At 34.7% G+C, this 17,717-nt stretch overlaps 1 protein-coding gene across 1 annotated transcript; it reads left to right on the plus strand.

Annotated features, from left to right (window-relative positions):
- Nucleotides 1–16,481, plus strand: LOC113042257 (carboxypeptidase A6). Its single transcript, XM_026200941.1, has 11 exons — nt 1–326; nt 3,879–3,954; nt 8,002–8,126; nt 9,559–9,673; nt 10,347–10,448; nt 10,567–10,671; nt 12,688–12,798; nt 12,968–13,058; nt 14,043–14,245; nt 15,451–15,535; nt 15,718–16,481. The coding sequence occupies exons 1-11, from the start codon at nt 220–222 to the stop codon at nt 15,906–15,908; spliced, it is 1,311 nt and encodes a 436-aa protein (XP_026056726.1). The 5' UTR covers nt 1–219; the 3' UTR covers nt 15,909–16,481.
- Nucleotides 16,482–17,717: the final 1,236 nt, after the last annotated feature.

The raw sequence follows: 17,717 nt of genomic DNA on the forward strand, positions 1-17,717 counted from the left end.
TGACCACACTTCCAGAAACACTTTAAAAGGCTCGGGATAGCACCAGAATTCCCACATGAATGATTTCACACCTTTACCTCAATAAATCGTCCCAGGAGCGGACACCCAGAACAGAAAAGTCTCACAGTTCTTTCCACTGGGATGATTTCCATTCAGCATCCATATGCACAGCGCAGCCTCTGGTTAACTGCTCCGTTTTTATTTATATACTAATTTAATATGGCATTCACAGACTTTGCCAGAAGTGTTTTACTCGGATGTTTTATCATTTTTACCACCGTGTTATATCCTGTCGACTCTTACCTCTACAACAACCGCTACTTCGGGTAAGTGTTTCATTCATTCAAAGTTTGTAAACTAGATGTAGTAGAGCGAAGTCTGACTCGCGAACGATTTGTTCTATTGAACAGTTGAACGTTCTTGCATTTGTAGGCAGCAGGCTACTACCATAGGCTACATATATACTCTACATAACATGATCAAATAGATAGATAGTTTTTAACTAGATATGTATATGCTTGCATTAAAAATTATAATAATAATGTGTAAAAAGCGCACGCGGTGACTGTGAATGGATAGAGTCGGTTCCTTCAAAAAGAACTGTCTGAATGAACCGATTCGTTCAAATGATTCTTGCTAAATAAGAAGGGCGTAGGAACAAGGGGGAGTTTGTAAAATAGTTTTGAACCATTGAAGTGCACTCTGCGCCTCCACAGATAAAGACTAGAGATCTGTCTGTCTCTTCTTATGTCAACAGCGGCTTTATAAAACAAAGCAGTTTCTGCGGGCCAAGATTTTTTCCTTTGCTAAGGATGAAAAGCACTCCTTAGGTGACATCTTAAAACATGCAGTTTGTATAGACAGATATAAGCACGAAGTTCAAAGCACTTGATCATAATGTACGCCGATTGACGCTTTGGCAAACATTATAAGTGTGATCTTTTTTTTTTTTTTTTTTTTTTTTTGATATACTGTCAGTTGGTTTGATGATAATGACAATCAGAGATCAGATATTCAACACAAATTTGCCTGGCTATAGACTCTTAAAGAATAAAGGTTTTAAAGGAACCATCTTTTTTTTTTCCTTTTTAGAATCTGAAGAACCTTTCTGTTTGCAAAAGATTCTATATTGGTGAAAGAAGGTTCTTCAGATTCAAAAAAAAAAAAAAAAGATGGTTCCTTTAAAACCTTTATTCTTTAAGGGTCTATAGCCAGGCAAATTTGTGTTTAATATCTGATCTCTGATTGTCATTATCATCAAACCAACTGACAGTCTATCAAAAAAAAAAAAAAAATTGTTCAGATGTTAAAGGTTCTGTATGGAACCATTTAGACAAGATGGTTCTTCCTTGCATCATGAAGCACCTTTTTTTTAAGAGTGTACTATATGCTTATGGATCTCTCATCAGCAGTGTGATTCAAAAGATGCCCATATTTACTTTATTTTATCTCTCTAGATTTCATAACTCAACTGGTATATCAATTTTAGGCAGTATTCCATTCTTTTTCATAGCCTTGTTCATGAATTATTCAGGGAACAGAAGCTTAAAAGACCAAAACAGTTTACAAAGAGTTGAAGACACTTGTTTTCTACTTGCCAGGGAGCAATATAAATGCTAACTCAGTCAGAGTGAGAGCTCGGCGAACGCAGGCCTGTCAGAAAATAAAGGGGAAAGGGTGTAATGAATCCTGCAATCTTATGAGATATCACAGATATCACAATCTGAAAAATGTTAACAACATATGATGTGATGTTTTGGGTTCACAGATATTTTTAAGGGGGATGTTGCCTGACACTTAATTAGGCAACCAAGGCAAAACCTCCAATGATGTGAGATTAGGAATGTTGCTCCTTATCATAAGAATAGCTCAGAAACATCCAAGTTATTTATGACTCATAATAAACCTAATTCTGTCTGTAGATTTATGAGTATGTGGTTGGATTTCCTCTCTTTCAGTCTATGCTCACCAAGGCTGCATTTATTTGATAAAAAAGCATGAATATTGAAAAATAGCATCACAATTCTAATGTAATACGTTTTAAAATGTAATTTAGTCCTGTTATTGAAAGCTGAATTTTCAGCAGTCATTACATCAGACTTTAGATGGATGCTTTACATGGGGCAATAAAACACACCAATCAACACCTCTTCACATATGTGAGGGTGTGAAAAAACCCAGTTTATTTGCCCTATCAGCCATAGAGCCATAATATCATTCCTCACACATTCACACACTAACCTAAACGCCAAACGTTGTCCTTGTCTGTGACTGACTCACCAGCCGACATCAGACAGCAAAGATCCTGGATGTTTCTCCAGTCCAGTACAATATCACATCAGGGCTGAAGTCAGGAAATAGCCATAACCGAGAAGAAACTCAATAACAGACAAAAGGGGCCGCAAGAAGTCCGCTATATAGTGAGCAAAACGAATTAGAGCATGAACCAGCCTTGCACCCTGCAGCTTAGGAGGAGTTTATTATTTATTTAAAGCATAAGCAGATATTGCATGACACCGCACAATAAAGATTCTGTGGGAAATACCATCCAAGACATACCGCACACAAAGATGTTACAGGTGTGGCGTCAAGCACGATTTCCTCTGCTTTATGCCATTAGTGTGAGATGACGTCCTTAAATGATGAACTGAGACCAGTTTTGTGGCTTCCTTGTGTAATGATAGAGCCGGCATGGAGCTGCTCGCACAATTACACCACAAAAAAAGAAGAATGTAACCTGGAGCGTCAGCGTCACTCATGCTTAAAAATAGCAGATCGCTTTTAGTGATGTAATGAGGTCAACTTTGGTGTGTTTCAGAGAAAACAACCCTCAGAGAAGCCTTTATGTGTCAGCTAGCTCAATAAAACTGTCTGCTGGCTCCGCCGCACTTATATTAGCATTAATCACTAGTACTATTGCTCATACATAGTGTAAAAGGATTTCTTGAATCCTAGTATTAAACTTCTGCTTGACGTGTTTGTGCTGCTCACGAATTGAACCTCAAATCATGCAGCTTGTTGAGAAAAGGTGTGTGAAGAGATTTTTTTTTGGTAGACAATATAACATGCAAGAAATCTGAACAAAAGGTAGGTAGATATAGAGTGTATGTAAAGATGTATATATAAGTGAAGCATCAAATTGGTTTGTATTTAATTAAGGATATAGAGAAATGGGGTAGGTCCTGAAAAGTTTATGAACTCCTTTTGAACATGAGAATTTCTAATTGGAGTTATTTACAATAATATGGAAAGATTGTGCTGAGAAATACATGACGTAATTAGGCTGTTATTTTTATTTTAACTTTATATATGTATGCATGTCTGTATATATAGATAAACATTTTTTCAAATAAACAAACAAACAAAAACAAAAAAATATATATGCTTTTGATAGAAGTCTTTTATGATCCCCAAGGCTGCATTATTTGTTCAAAAATACAGTAAAAAACAGTACAATTGTGAAATAACAGTTTTGTATTTCAATATATTTGAAATTGTAATTTATCTCTGTTATGACAAAGCTTTTAGCAGGCGTTACCCGTCTTCAGTGTCACATGATTCTTCAGAAATCAGCAGATTTACTGCTCGAGAAACATTTCTGAAAACAGCTGTGCTGCTTAATTTCTTGAGGAAACTTTTTTTTAGGATTCTTTGATCATCTTTCAAAAGAATAACATTTATTTGAAATAGAAAAAAAAAAAATTTTACTGTCAAGTTTGATCTATTTCATTTATCCTTGCTGAATAAATGTATTAATTTCTTTAAAAAATACTGAGCCATAGTGTATAAACAAAACAAAAAAACTTGATCCCTGTATTTTGATTTGATTTCTATGCAATTGTATAATTTATTAAAAATTCAATGCTTTATTTCTGCAGTGATCAGGTGTTGAGAATAATCCCCAGCAGCGACACAGAGGTTCAAGCAGTCAAACAGCTTTTCCAAAACCTGACGGTGAGCACTTTTTCCCCAAACAATACTCATGTAACAATAAAAATGTGAAAGCAATCATAACAAACAAAATCAAACCACATGGAAACCAATGTCACGGCTTTGGAGAGGATTTGTGTTATTTAAACGACCAATCATTTGTATCAAATCCATTTCTCCTCCATATTCTCCTTTTATTTCTTCCAAACTGAACTACTTTTAGTTTATCGCAGTGCTAGAGCCTTTTTCTTTTTGCACCATCACTATGTCATTCTCTCTAGGCGAATTAAGCATTGTCAATGGACCCTTATAGCATTTTTGTGGTTCTGTTTTGTGGTGCTATATATTTACTAGATTTACAATGTTAAGAACTGTGGAAACGTGTCACAGTCTGTGAAAAAGGTTTATAGCCATTCGCTTCCTCAAGGTTTGGCTAGTTAGCAGAGTCCTGCTAGCCTCACCATTGACGAACCAATCAAATGAACTGCGTATCCTCAACATTTGGGTAAGCAACATAAACATCACATAAATTTCATTATATTACAGTAGGTTTTTTTCCAGTGTGTATGAAATGGCCTTGTTTCTCTGTCTGCTGCCTTTGATGTCACCGCTCAGGAGCGTCTGGAAGGCTTGAGGAGTCTTGGGTCATTTGATTGTTTCTGCTGTATTTTCTCAAAGTGACATCATCCCTGTTCACAGGCAACACGAAACGGAAACAGGACAGACTTGAAACATTTAAGTACAAACACATGCACCTCAGATGATCGAAAACAAGATATACTGATATGGCCGTTTGAAGAAAATAAAAACTTGAATATTTAGACAAAACAGAATATCACATTTAGTCCTGACTTAATCTATAAGAACCTATAAAGGGATTTGGAGAATATCGATGAAATGTCTAGTGTGACACTGCTGTGTGTAAAATGATCTCAGAACATAATCTCAAACTAAGTCATGGTGATTTTTTACAATGTTTGGTGTGGAGAACCCAAGAAACTGGGATCAGAAGTTGTTTAGGTCTGCACTCACACACAACCATCTGAAAATTATTATATCAATGTAGTCATTGATTTTCTTTTGGCTGAAATAAGGTAGGAGTTTTCAAACAGGTGTTCAGGGACCCTCAAGAGGAGTCTGCAGAAAATCCAAGAGAAAATGTTTTTATTATTAGTATTATGTTGTCTTTATATTTGCTATTGTTGCTTCAGTACAATAACTATATAAATGCCAATGGGTCTCATTCACAAAGTATGCGTACACCCAAATTTGTGCATAAAATCTGCGTACAAACATTTTCATAAAGAAATAAATGTATTTTAAATTTACAGCAACAACTGAAACCACACTTACACAAACAGCACATACTCTGGGTGGCCTTATAACAGTGTTGGGGTAACGCATTACAAATAATGCAAGATTTCTGTTTAAAAAAAAGAAAAAGAAACTAGTAAAGTAACACATTACTTTTTAAAGGTTCTTTTAAAAAAAAAAAAAAAAAGTTTTCCTATTTATTCACTTACTATCTTTTTCCTGTGTTGAGAGATACTGGGAGTGCATTACTTTCCATAAAAAGTAACACAATTAGTAACACAACAAAGTAAAGTAAAAGTATCACAATTACTTTTTATGGAGTAACAAATATTGTAAAGCTTTACATTCAACACCGCTTATAAATACATTCAAATGAAGTTTACATTTAATCTTCAATGTTTCATACAGCGAAAGAGTACAAATGTTTCTCTGGATAACACAGATATACGTGGATGTAGGCTACAGATCCAATGTCATCATATCATACTTTTATACAGTATATAACCATTTTCACAGTATAAATTGGTCTTTATAAATTAAAATATATATCTGCTTCTTATATCGTGTCTACACAGGTGTTCTGACATTTCATCCTACCTGTCAGATTTTGCTAAAAGGGTTTACTGCACATCCGCACATCAATATTGCATCCTTTTTCTCAAGCTACAACAATATTTAATGTATCTGCATTACTGTAAGGGTAGGTTTAGGGTTGGGGTAGGTGTAGACTTTAATAAAAATGCAATCGAATTGGTAGAAAAACAAATGTATTGTTGGTTTCCTGTAGCTGTATCCCTTCTAGCTACAACCGTGAATATAACACATAATTACTGTATTTGCATTACTTTAAGGGTAGTTTTAGGGTTGTGGTAGGTGTAGATGTTAATAAACCATAACTTTACAGCAGCATTTTTTGTTGTCGAATTGAACTACCCACTGTTTTAGTGGGAGGTATATCTGACAGGGTAGGACAAATCGACAGAACACCGGACGCGACAAAGCGATCATTGGAAATCATCAGAAATTTGTGTCAGAATGTCATAAATAAAACGCAGCAGCAGTTTACTGTCATGCTTATTTGTCGGGCATAATATAGTAGGTTCTATTGTATTTTGTTGTGCCGCGCCGCTCACGTCCGGTGTAGATAAAGAGTTAGATTTTAAACGGCAATCAGATACTCAAATTAATTTACATTTTTTTACATATTTAAAAATTACATAACATAAACACCCTCACTAACATTCATAATAACGCTTGTATAGTCTGTGTTTTATTTTTTAATCACCTGCTTTATTTATAAGACATGTTCACCATCTCCATCTCATCATTTCTTTGTGCATGCAAAATCTGTTTCAAGAAAACAGCAGTCACGCGCCATCATAACAAACGTGTCAAATCTGTTTCAACTGCCAGGTTTCTGAGCATCTGTTAAGAATGCAGCACAGCACTGAGGGGTTTTTCTGCATGCAGAGTGAAACTATTCTATGACAGAAATCCCTGCTTTTAAACAAGACTCGCAAATTGAAGGGTTGTACTTAACACAAGGCATATAATTTGAAATGCAAATATATATTATAAGCCAATATAAATCAGAACTGTGTTCAGTGCACCATTTCAGGTCTAGAAATAAGATCTATAGGAAATATAGCCTTTGATCTACTCTGTTGCTGGTGTTAAGATGGGCCGTTTGAATAGTTCTGTTCTTTGTCATCTTATTAAATGGGCCTGTTGTTGTTGCCAAAGTCAACAGCGTAGTGACTTGGCAGGCATACAGAGGAGGCTGATGATGCAAATCTGAGGTTATGCTTCAGGGACTAGTATCTGGGCTGCCATAAAGGCTCCGGCAATCTTAAGTGGTTTTGTGGATCCACACACAGAAAGATAATTTCAGATAATTTCAGTCAAACACTGTGATCATCTCTGAAGCTCTGTTTCAAGCTTTATGTGAATGGGCTGAGTCAGCAGGTCTCTGATCTACAGATCGTACAGCACTGGGTAAAGCTTTATCTGTAATCTCAACTCTGGTTCAATGATCTTACTATGTGTGATAAACTGCTTGAATTTCAAGGACCTGATTTCTTTGCAAAGATTGCTTTATCTGTAAATTTCTCATTGTTTTGGGCTAAATTTGTGTCTCTATTAGTGCTAGAGGATCTTAGTACTGCGTTTGACATTATTGAACATAACATTCTTTTGCATAGACTAGAACACTTTGTTGGTATTAATGGAAGTGCATTAGCATGGTTTAAATCATAGTTATATGACCACCATTAATTCGTAGCAGTGAATGAAGAGGTATCATATCAATCACAAGTGCAGTATGGAGTACCTCAAGGCTCAGTACTAGGTCTGTTACTCTTCACAGAGATGTGAACTAATTTCTCAAACATTTCTCAAATTTGTCCCAGATCAGATTTTCTAAGCTGTACTTGCATTAATTTAACAACTATTTTGAATATATTTTTAGCAAAAACATTGAACTATGCTTGCCTTAAATTCCCTATAATCAGATTTCACTCAAATCTTTTTTTTTTTTTTTTCAGATTCAGTATTTATTGTGTCATGATCAGTTATGACAAACATGAAAACCAATAGCATCAAATCTGGTCTAGTGAATATAAATACTTGATATATGACTTTGTCAGTGATGTTTGAGAAATATATTTCTACACCATAAAGGGTCAACACGAGGGTGACTAAATGATGACAGAATAGGAACAACATTCCTGCTTGATTGACTTCAATTATGTTCTGCAGGTGGACCTTTGGAAGCCCAACAGTGCATATCTGATTCAAGAGAACAGCACAGTAGATGTTCACGTGGGACGGAACAAAACGCAGCGGCTAAGAAGACGTCTTCGCCAAGCACACATCCACTATGAGTGAGTCAGCTCTTCCTCCCTTGAGAGATATATAAGAGTGAACTCCTCTCTCGTACTTTCTGGGGGACACACATTTTGAGTTCTACTCAGATTCTTCAGACCTTTTGATTTGCATGTGCTGAAGGGTCCAGGAATGAAAGTTCAATTCAGAGTAGTCTTTCAGCGGCTCGCTCCATCAATCATCCAGATCAACAGCAACAATGAAGCTTATCTCACACTCTGCAGCCAGAAGCACTTTCATTGTCATCTCTTTCCCCAGGGAGGCCTTTTCTTCTATACCTCCTCTCCTTCTCATGGCTGATGTATTTGAGCATATTTACACGCAGAAGTGATACCTTAGAGGATTCTGGTTAATGGGACAGGTTGAGAACGAGAATGTATGCATCTAGGGCTTTGTTTGCTCTAGTTTAAAAATCTCCTTCTTTGCATGCTTTGGTTTTGACAGTTCAGATAGATCGATTGTGGCATTTTCATTCCTTCCTCCATATCCTAACTTTAATAAGAAAGGAAACACTTTACATTTTTGTCGTTGTTTGTGTAAAAATTCTAATTCTAAAAAAAATAATAATAATAATTCTTGATCATGATCCTTGTGCAAAGCACTTTGGATTAAAATGTTGGGTTAAATGTTTAACCCTTCTGGTTAGTTTTAGTTAACTGTTGTTTAAAAATTACAATTAATTGAAAATCAGACACATAGTTACTATAGAGATCAGCAATAATCAAAAGGTGAACATATATTAATTATCAATTTAAAAATATACATTATTTCATTATTATTCATTTAACTTTTTAATAAAAATTAACTGATTGAACATATAATACATGTTAATTTCCAACCTATTTTGGGTTCATTTTATGCAATAGTTGAGTTAAATAAAATTACCCAGAAGGTTGGGTTAAACAATTACAGATGTTACACATTTTTTTAGAGTGATTAAAAAATGCTGGGTTAAATACAGCCTAGCGCTGGGTAAAATATGGACAAACCCAGCGATTGGGTTGTTTTCAACCAACAATTGGGTTAAATGTTTAACCCAACCTGTTTAACCCAACCTTCTGGGCATTAACCCAACCACTGGGTCAAAACAAACCAATCGCTGGGTTTGTCCATATTTCACCCAGCACTGGATTGTTTTTAACCCTGCATTTAATTTTTTAACCCAGCATTTAAAGAGTTATACTTTCCAAATAAACTACATTAATGAAGTGAAAATAAATAAGTACAGTAAATATGCAAAATAATAAACTTTATTACAAATTTTATAAATAAGTATAAAACAAAATAATAAAATATGCTTTCTATAGCTCTGGTGTTAAGCAGAAATTGTTGAATGTCTATAAGCATCCGAGTAACCCTGAAAATTGCCATTAAACGGTTAGATACACAGTGCATGTGCTTTCAACATTCCTTCCCTGACTGTCTCCACAGGGTGCTCATTTCCAATCTCCAAACCGAAATTGAGAAACAGATCGGACACCAAACCTCCAGGAAGCGCAGATCAGAATTCCAGTATGACTATGAAGTGTACCATCCTTTGGAAGACGTGAGTGCATGGATGAAAATTAATATACTTGGTCATTTTTATGTAGAGAGATGGAGAAGACAGAGATCAAATAGATTTTTTTTCTCTCTGTCTGCCATCTTTCTCAACAGAAACTTGACTTTCGCAGGCTAACTAACAGCTTTTGATTGAGAAGTGCATTTGTATTCAGTTGTGGCCCGTGAGCAAGAAAAACAGAGCTCGAGAGGTTTTCTTGAGTGCCGTCCTAACCCATCATTAAACCTTAACTCACAGGTCTTCTCCCTCAGACCGTGTGCCAAGTTTAAATGAACACGCAGATACAACTTCAGCTCTGTGATTTAGTCCCATGACAAGATGATGAATGGGAAAACCTTCAGAGCAGACGAGGGCCGGATTACATTCAGTTTTGTGGATATAAATCCTGGATATAAAAACCTTTTGTAAAGAATGCAACAGTTATTATTTCAAATCTTGGGCTTAGCTTTAACATATTAATATAATCAAGTCAAGACAAGACAAACATTTCTCTACAAGAAAAAACTTCAGATGCTGCAGGTTTTTTGTGTACTGTATATGACTGTGGTTAAAAGTAGGACAGACCTGCAATATTAAATGTGTAAAAAGTTTTGAATGAATACAAGCTGCATGTTCATCTGGAGAATATGGGTCACAATCTTTTCACCCTCATCGACAGATCCAGAGTTGGATGTTTGAGATGAACCGGACACACCCACACCTGGTGGAGCTGTTTTCTATTGGTCAGTCCTATGAAGGAAGGCCCCTCTATGTTCTGCAGGTAAAGACTGAGGGGGAAATGACTACATTTATAAGCACTCTGTAAAACACACACACACACACATACATACACAGTATATGGGCTTACCAAACAGTGTTTTCTGCCCCTTTCCTGACAGTTAGGAAAGAGATCACGTCCTTCTAAGAAGGCAGTGTGGATAGACTGTGGAGTGCATGCAAGAGAATGGATTGGTCCAGCTTTCTGCCAATGGTTTGTGAAAGAGGTGTGTACTGTTGTGTTATTCCTTCAGTTTGTCATTGCTCACTTCATGCTGATATTTAAATTACTGCAAAACAAAAAAATAACTAAATGGTTATGCAGCATATGATGGAATCCGAAAGACTGAGACCACAATTGAAAAATGTTTGAATATATTTAAATACATCATAATTTTAATCACTTCCAAAATAAAAGTTTTTGTTGATATATGTATGTGTATTTTTATTTATATATAATATGTAAATATGTAAATATATGTAAATATTTTTTAAATATATACTGTTTGTGTGTATGTATATCGCGATTAATCGCATCCAAAATTATACTTTTTGTTTACATAATATGTGTACTGTGTATATTTATTATGTATATAAAAAAGTTTTTTTTTATTCAGTTTTAGATTTGATTTTGCATCCCAAATTTTTTATGTGGTCTCAGACTTTTGAACAAGAATCTGATCCTTCTTACACCCAGGCGAAAAAAAGTGCACTTACATAATGGACTTAAAAGTGCTCTGTTTTCACGCATTAATTTTGTACTTAATATACAAAAAAAGATTCTTTAGTATTTCTTGAGATAATCTTAAGAACATCTCAGTGTACTCAACTGTGATATTTATATTTGGGACACCATGAATATGAATATTTTCTGTGTATTAAAAAGAAAAAGTGTATTTAGCACATTTTAATTCATATTCCTGGTGTCCCAATAGCACATCTGAGTACACTTAAATGTACTAAAGATTCATTTTTATTATGTTAAGTACAAAAATAGTGTGTGAAAATAAAGCACTTTAAGTACATTATGGAAGTGCACTTTGTTTTTGTTTTTTTTGCCTAGCAACATTTAACATTTTTAGTGTTTTGTTTATCTGTGAGTGAGTGTATTTTGGGACTGTTTCATTCACAGTGTCTCTAAATTGCTCCAAAATTAATCTGTATAATACATCAGCTTATGAACTAATATCAAAGAGTGCCTTTAGTTAAGTGAAGTCCTTTTATGCTGATCTGGGTGTGGTTTTCTACATAAATACATTTTTCACTGATCAGCATAGAATGAGAGAGAGAGAGAGAGAGAGAGAGAGAGACTTTAGTACCAGGTCTGTTGCAATACCATCAGTATACCACTATGAGGCAGACCTACATTGTGACACAGACCTAAAGAAGACTGACCCTGTATATTTTATATTTATTATATATATTATATAATTTTAATATACTGTAGAATACCCAGATTACCTATTACATTGCTGTTCAAAAGTTTGGGTTATAAAGATTTCTCTTTTTTTTAATGTTTTCATTAGAAATCATTCTAATATGCTGATTTGCTGCTCAAAAAAACATTCTTATTATTAATGTTGAAAACAGTTGTACTGCTTAATATTTTGAGGGAAACTGTGACATTTTAGTTTTAGTTTTACCTTTATAAAAGTCTTTACTGCCATCACATATTCTTATACATATTTATTTTTTCCAATATATGGCAATATATTGAAAGCGGCAATCATTTGTATATTTTGCTATATATTATATATTATATGTATCATCAATATATTATTAAATGTATTCAAAAATATAAAATATTAAAAAATAAAAAGGGAAAATAATATATTACAATATATCACAATATATTTTAAGAAATATATTGGTAAATATAGTTTCCTTATGTAAGGGTTTGCATCATGTCATGTCATCGTGTCTTTCAATTTAATGAATCCTTGATTAATAAATTGATTAATTTCTTTAAAAAAAAAATAGTGACCTCAAACTTCATTTTCAAAATATGAATTAAACAACAGAGCAAACTTGACAGAATTTTGTACTCAAGATGCAAGACTGTATCTATTTCATGGAAAGTGGGCTATTTATTCCTTTTGATTAGAGAAACTGAACACACATTGCTGTGTCCTTGTAGAGAGAGAATATTTTGCTCTATTGAAGTTTATCTGTGGGGAAAACGTGACACACATTTCCTGCATCTCTCTTGAAGTCTGTCACAATTCGGTTCACTGTGAATGCAGGCGCTGAACTCCTATCAACACGACTCCAGCATGAGACGGCTGATGAATCAGCTCAATTTCTACATTATGCCTGTCTTCAACGTGGATGGTTACCATTACAGCTGGGAGACGGTATCTTCTATCTGTTTGTCATATGTCTAGATCTCGCTGCGGAGCTCGCTGAAATTAATTGTTTGCAGCTCTGCACTGTTACACATGCAGTATGGCTTGCATTTCTGTAAGTTATATTAGGCCGCCAGGCATAATGAAGGAAAATATCTGAGGTTTCTCTCGCTCTTAGGATCGCTTTTGGCGGAAAACTCGGTCAAAGATTCCAAAGTATCATTGTCGGGGAGTGGATGCCAATCGAAATTGGAAAGTCAAATGGAGCGGTAAGTTGTTATTCAGAGAAATCAAATAGCTCCTCTTCCAAACCGAGGAGCCCTGGTGTTCATATAGAAAATAAGCAACCATTCCAGAGTATTCCAACTGAAGCAGCCAATGAAGATGCCTGACACACAGATTAAACATTTAGCAATAGCTAATTACTTACAAAAAATAATTAGAAGGAATTTTTTCATATTTATTTGTTACAGATGTTTACCAGTATTTTGAAGTCACGCTCCATTGCACTGTGTATTAGAGTTAACAAAAATGTCAGTAAAAATAATGGATAATTTCATGTGTTATTTTACAGATTTATTTTTACAGTGTAAATTTGGTGTTCTTTGAAGCATAATTGATTTGTATTTACTTAGTTTACAGTTTTAGTTTTGTTTAATCATATTTTTGTCTTCTGACAAAACATCCTTTGAATTAAGTCAGTATTTCATTGTTATATTAATTTGTTTTACTCTAATATGGCATCACATTTTATCTAATGGCATAATGAAAATAACATTTTAGTTAAAGATAGAGTAAAACCAAACAGTATACCAAATATTCAAACATTTGCTGCCAAACTGAATATATTTGCTGGTCTTTTAGCTAAATCAGCCTTAACCAGAGCTAACCAGCTTCTAAAGTTGTATAGGTTCAGCAGGGTTTAGTTTTCTTATTAAAATGCCTTGAGGTTCTACTAATTATTTTTTCTCAAACTTCAAGGACTTGTACAGTGACAGTGTAGTATTTATATGCTTCTGAAGGACACAGGAATGTTCACTCTTAATGCTCTGGTAGATAATACCTGACATTGAGATACATAAAATACATAAAGAATAACCATGAGTCAGCAAAATGTCATGGGAGGAAAGTATTAGCCTTGTACGATCACAGGCTCAGAGCAGAAAAGGCAAAGATGAAATGATTCCAAAGAAAGCTATATGATTTTTATTTAATTTTTTTTAAACAACTGCTGTCTTTGCTGTTTCTGATAGATGAGGGTGCATCCCTGCACCCCTGCGATGACACGTACTGCGGTCCCTTTCCTGAGTCTGAGCCTGAGGTCAAAGCTGTTGCCAAGTTTCTACGCAAACACAGGAAACGTGTCAAAGCCTACATCTCTATTCATGCTTATGCTCAGATGCTCCTCTATCCGTATTCCTACAAATATGCCACTATACCAAACTTCAACTGTGTGGTGAGTGACTTCTGCCTTTAGGCAACTGAGCTTCAATTTGTCCATTTAGGTGGGGATCATTTAGTAATTATTTAATGCCAAAAGAATGTAAATAATCCATTTATTATTTTGGAATAGATTCAAAACTTTTGATGTATACTGTCTGAATTGAATATAAAAAAACTAATTTCAGCAAAATGCAGCTTTCTATTTAGATGTCCTAGCTGCATGCAAAAACAACAGACAGTGCAAGCATTGTAGTCCAATTTACAAGCAAATTATTCGAAATTTTAGCAAATCAAAAACATACAGTGTGTGCAATGTAGTCCAGTTTTCAGTCAATTTTGTGTATCAAAAACATACAGCACAGCCAAGGTTGTCTAATAGATTCATGTATGACTCTTATGAATACTCTTATTCACTTCTAAAGTCAATACAAACATTAGAAAAATGCATTTAATCTTATTTTCAATTACCTTGCAATTAATTGGTGCCATCTGGCGGGAGAAATAAAGAAAATATGTACATGTAATAATGTGGTGTAGCCAGTAGGTGCCTTTATAACACCTATATAAAAATACATATGGCTGTGTATTCCCTAGTTGCTTATAGTATTTTCAGAAAAATTTACTTTTAATAGGTTTTGCATTTGGATCTATATTATTTTGATTTGATCAAAGACTACAACTTCATAGATGACTTGTAGACTGTACCCCAAATTATTGCGCTGTATTTTCATATTCCTACGGTGGCCATTTTGATCATTCAAAATCAAGTGTTATTCTTTTTTGCGTTCATAAAGCAAGTGCCTGTTTTTAAAAAATGTTTCAGTTTTAGACAGACAGACAGAGAGAGAGATAGATAGATAGATAGATAGATAGATAGATAAAAAAAATAGTGTATTTAATTTAGAACAATGTCTTCACACTTCTTTATATAGGATTCTGTAGTAAACACTGAAATAATTTGCACCCTGGAGTGATTCAGCCTTTAAAAAAGATAGAGCTCAATATAATATACCAGGGCAAAACATTAAACTCCTCATTAAAAAATATGGAATAGCTGAGATATCATTTTTTGGGCTTGCCTCAGTGCAGTTTACTCATATATCGACTGGATGGCTGTTAGCTTACACAGTCTTTTGACTACACTTATCTCCAACCATCCTTAATGATTGACTGGACCAATACTTGAAGCACATCTGAACCTCTGCTCTTCCCCCTCAGGAATCGGCAGCTCAGAATGCAGTGAGCGCTCTATACTCCGCTTATGGAGTGAGATACAGACACGGCCCTGCCTCCACCACACTGTGTAAGTCAGGCATTCGGCCTTTTCTTCAATCAATGACATATAGCTACTGCATATGAGTCATCAGCTCTCTGAATGCTCTCTCAGATACATGCCAGTCTGTTTTCTGACTCATCATGACTATTTCTATATCAACAATAAGTCAGATCTCCAGATGCGATGTAATGCTTTTCTTTTAATTGCAGATATGAGTTCTGGTAGCTCAATAGACTGGGCCTACAAAAACGGGATACCTTACGCCTTTGCCTTTGAGTTGCGTGATACGGGCTACTTCGGCTTCTTGCTGCCAGAAGCCCTTATTAACCCAACTTGCACAGAGACCATGAGAGCAGTAAAAACCATCGCTTCAGGCCTGCTGAAGAAATGTACCAAATGAAACATTCTCTTTCTTCCTTTGTCTTGTCTTGTCTTCACTCTATCTATTTCACAACCATAAGCCATAGCAATGTCTTTGTACAAATGTGCCTGCGTTTTATAAATATATTTTAAGTTAGTAACTAAGATTTATTTCATAAGCTACTTTAAAGAAGCATGCAAGCACTTGAATTGTGAACAAAAGCTTCCTCAGAAGTGGATTTTACTAATGAGGCGAATATACAGTGAGCACTTGCTGCACAGACAAGCTTCAAAAGAATAGTAATGCACAAAGAATGTAAATAAGGCATACTGTTAGCTTAAAATGGGTTCGTCTTAGTGTACATGCTGTGTGTAGTTGTGTATCACAGCAGCTAAAATACAGCTTTGTTTTTGTTTTGAAATGGATCAGAAAAGGTCACCTGGGAACTTTTTTTTTTTTTTAAGAAAAACGTATAAACGTAACTTTGACTTGTATAATTAATTGTACTTGAGAGGGCAATGTTTACATTTGTGTTATTAAGTACCATCAAGTCTTGGAGTTTAATTGTAATAAGCCAGTATTTATTTCAATAAAAAAATACAGTACTTTGTATAAAGTGTCTTGCAAGTTGGCATTTAACATTTTGTTTTCATTGTACACAGCTTTTTGTATCTTACTGTTTATTTTACCAACAGGTAGATTAATAAAAGTGGTTTTATCATAACATAACATTCCTGCTCAATATATAGCACATTCGCCAACGGGCAGCATCCATCATCCAAAAAATGGATTCTATTATTTGTTGTAAACGCACGAAATAAGCCCTACTACCCATAAACAAAAGTACTTCACAAACATGAAAAATAAAGTTGCAAATACAAGAATGAGCAGACTACTTATGCAAAAGAGACAACCTGGAGGGCACTTGCAAGTACTTTGGGGACTATAGGCCTCTTTAATGGGAGATACGAGGACCTTGTCCCATTGGGCCATAATCCATCCTTGAGTACTTGGAACTTATATCACACCAGAAACATACTCATCACATCATGATTGGGAGTGTGATATAGATTTAATACACAGCTGTATAACTGTTAACAAGTAGTTGATATTGAGCGGAAGAGCATCAGAGATTTTGGCATATTCACTCGACAAATAACGAATGTTCTTTTGTTTTTACATATCTAAAATTTACATTAAGATTATGGCTTTTTTTTATTGAATTAATTACATGATGTGGCGATTAATTAAATTAGTCACAAATAAAACTGACTGTGAAAATACCCCTAAAAGATCATTTAAAGTAATTATTATGTTAAAAGAGAAAAACAAGGTAGACATTACAAAAAAAGTAGCTTTGGGAAGAAATATTTTATTTGATTCTACATAAACGTTTAGGCTACAACGGACTAACAAACTGAAACATAAAAGAAAATAATTAGAGAAATATACACAAAAATACACTCTAAATAAGAAACTAAAGCTCTTAGTAGATGGCAGTAACTATCTTTATGAGTAAGACATTAAGTCATTCATTCATGCATTCGATTCAGGAATTAAATGTTAGTTCACCCAAAAAGTCATTAATTACTCACCCTCATGTCGTTCCAACCCCATAAGACCTTGTTCATCTTTGGAACACAAATTAAGATATTTTTGATGAAAATATCCGAGAGCTTTCTGACCTTGCTTATAGAGGCCAATGTAACTGAAATGCTCCCAGACCCAGAAACCTATTAAGGACATTGTTAAAATAGTTCATGTGACATCAATGGTTTATCTGGAATTTTACAAAGCTACAAGAATACTTTTTTTGTGTGGAAAGAAAACAAAAATAACAAGTTTATT

This window comes from Carassius auratus, chromosome 24 (genome assembly GCF_003368295.1).
Source record: "Carassius auratus strain Wakin chromosome 24, ASM336829v1, whole genome shotgun sequence".
Taxonomy (NCBI): Eukaryota; Metazoa; Chordata; class Actinopteri; order Cypriniformes; family Cyprinidae; genus Carassius; species Carassius auratus.

Bases quoted from the DNA above. Each gene is read 5' to 3' on its own strand.
- LOC113042257 (XM_026200941.1), top strand. From the start codon at position 220: ATGGCATTCACAGACTTTGCCAGAAGTGTTTTACTCGGATGTTTTATC. The intron at 9,674-10,346 runs GTGAGTGCATGG...CCTCATCGACAG, and splicing joins TGTACCATCCTTTGGAAGAC to ATCCAGAGTTGGATGTTTGA. The intron at 15,536-15,717 runs GTAAGTCAGGCA...TTTTAATTGCAG, and splicing joins CCCTGCCTCCACCACACTGT to ATATGAGTTCTGGTAGCTCA.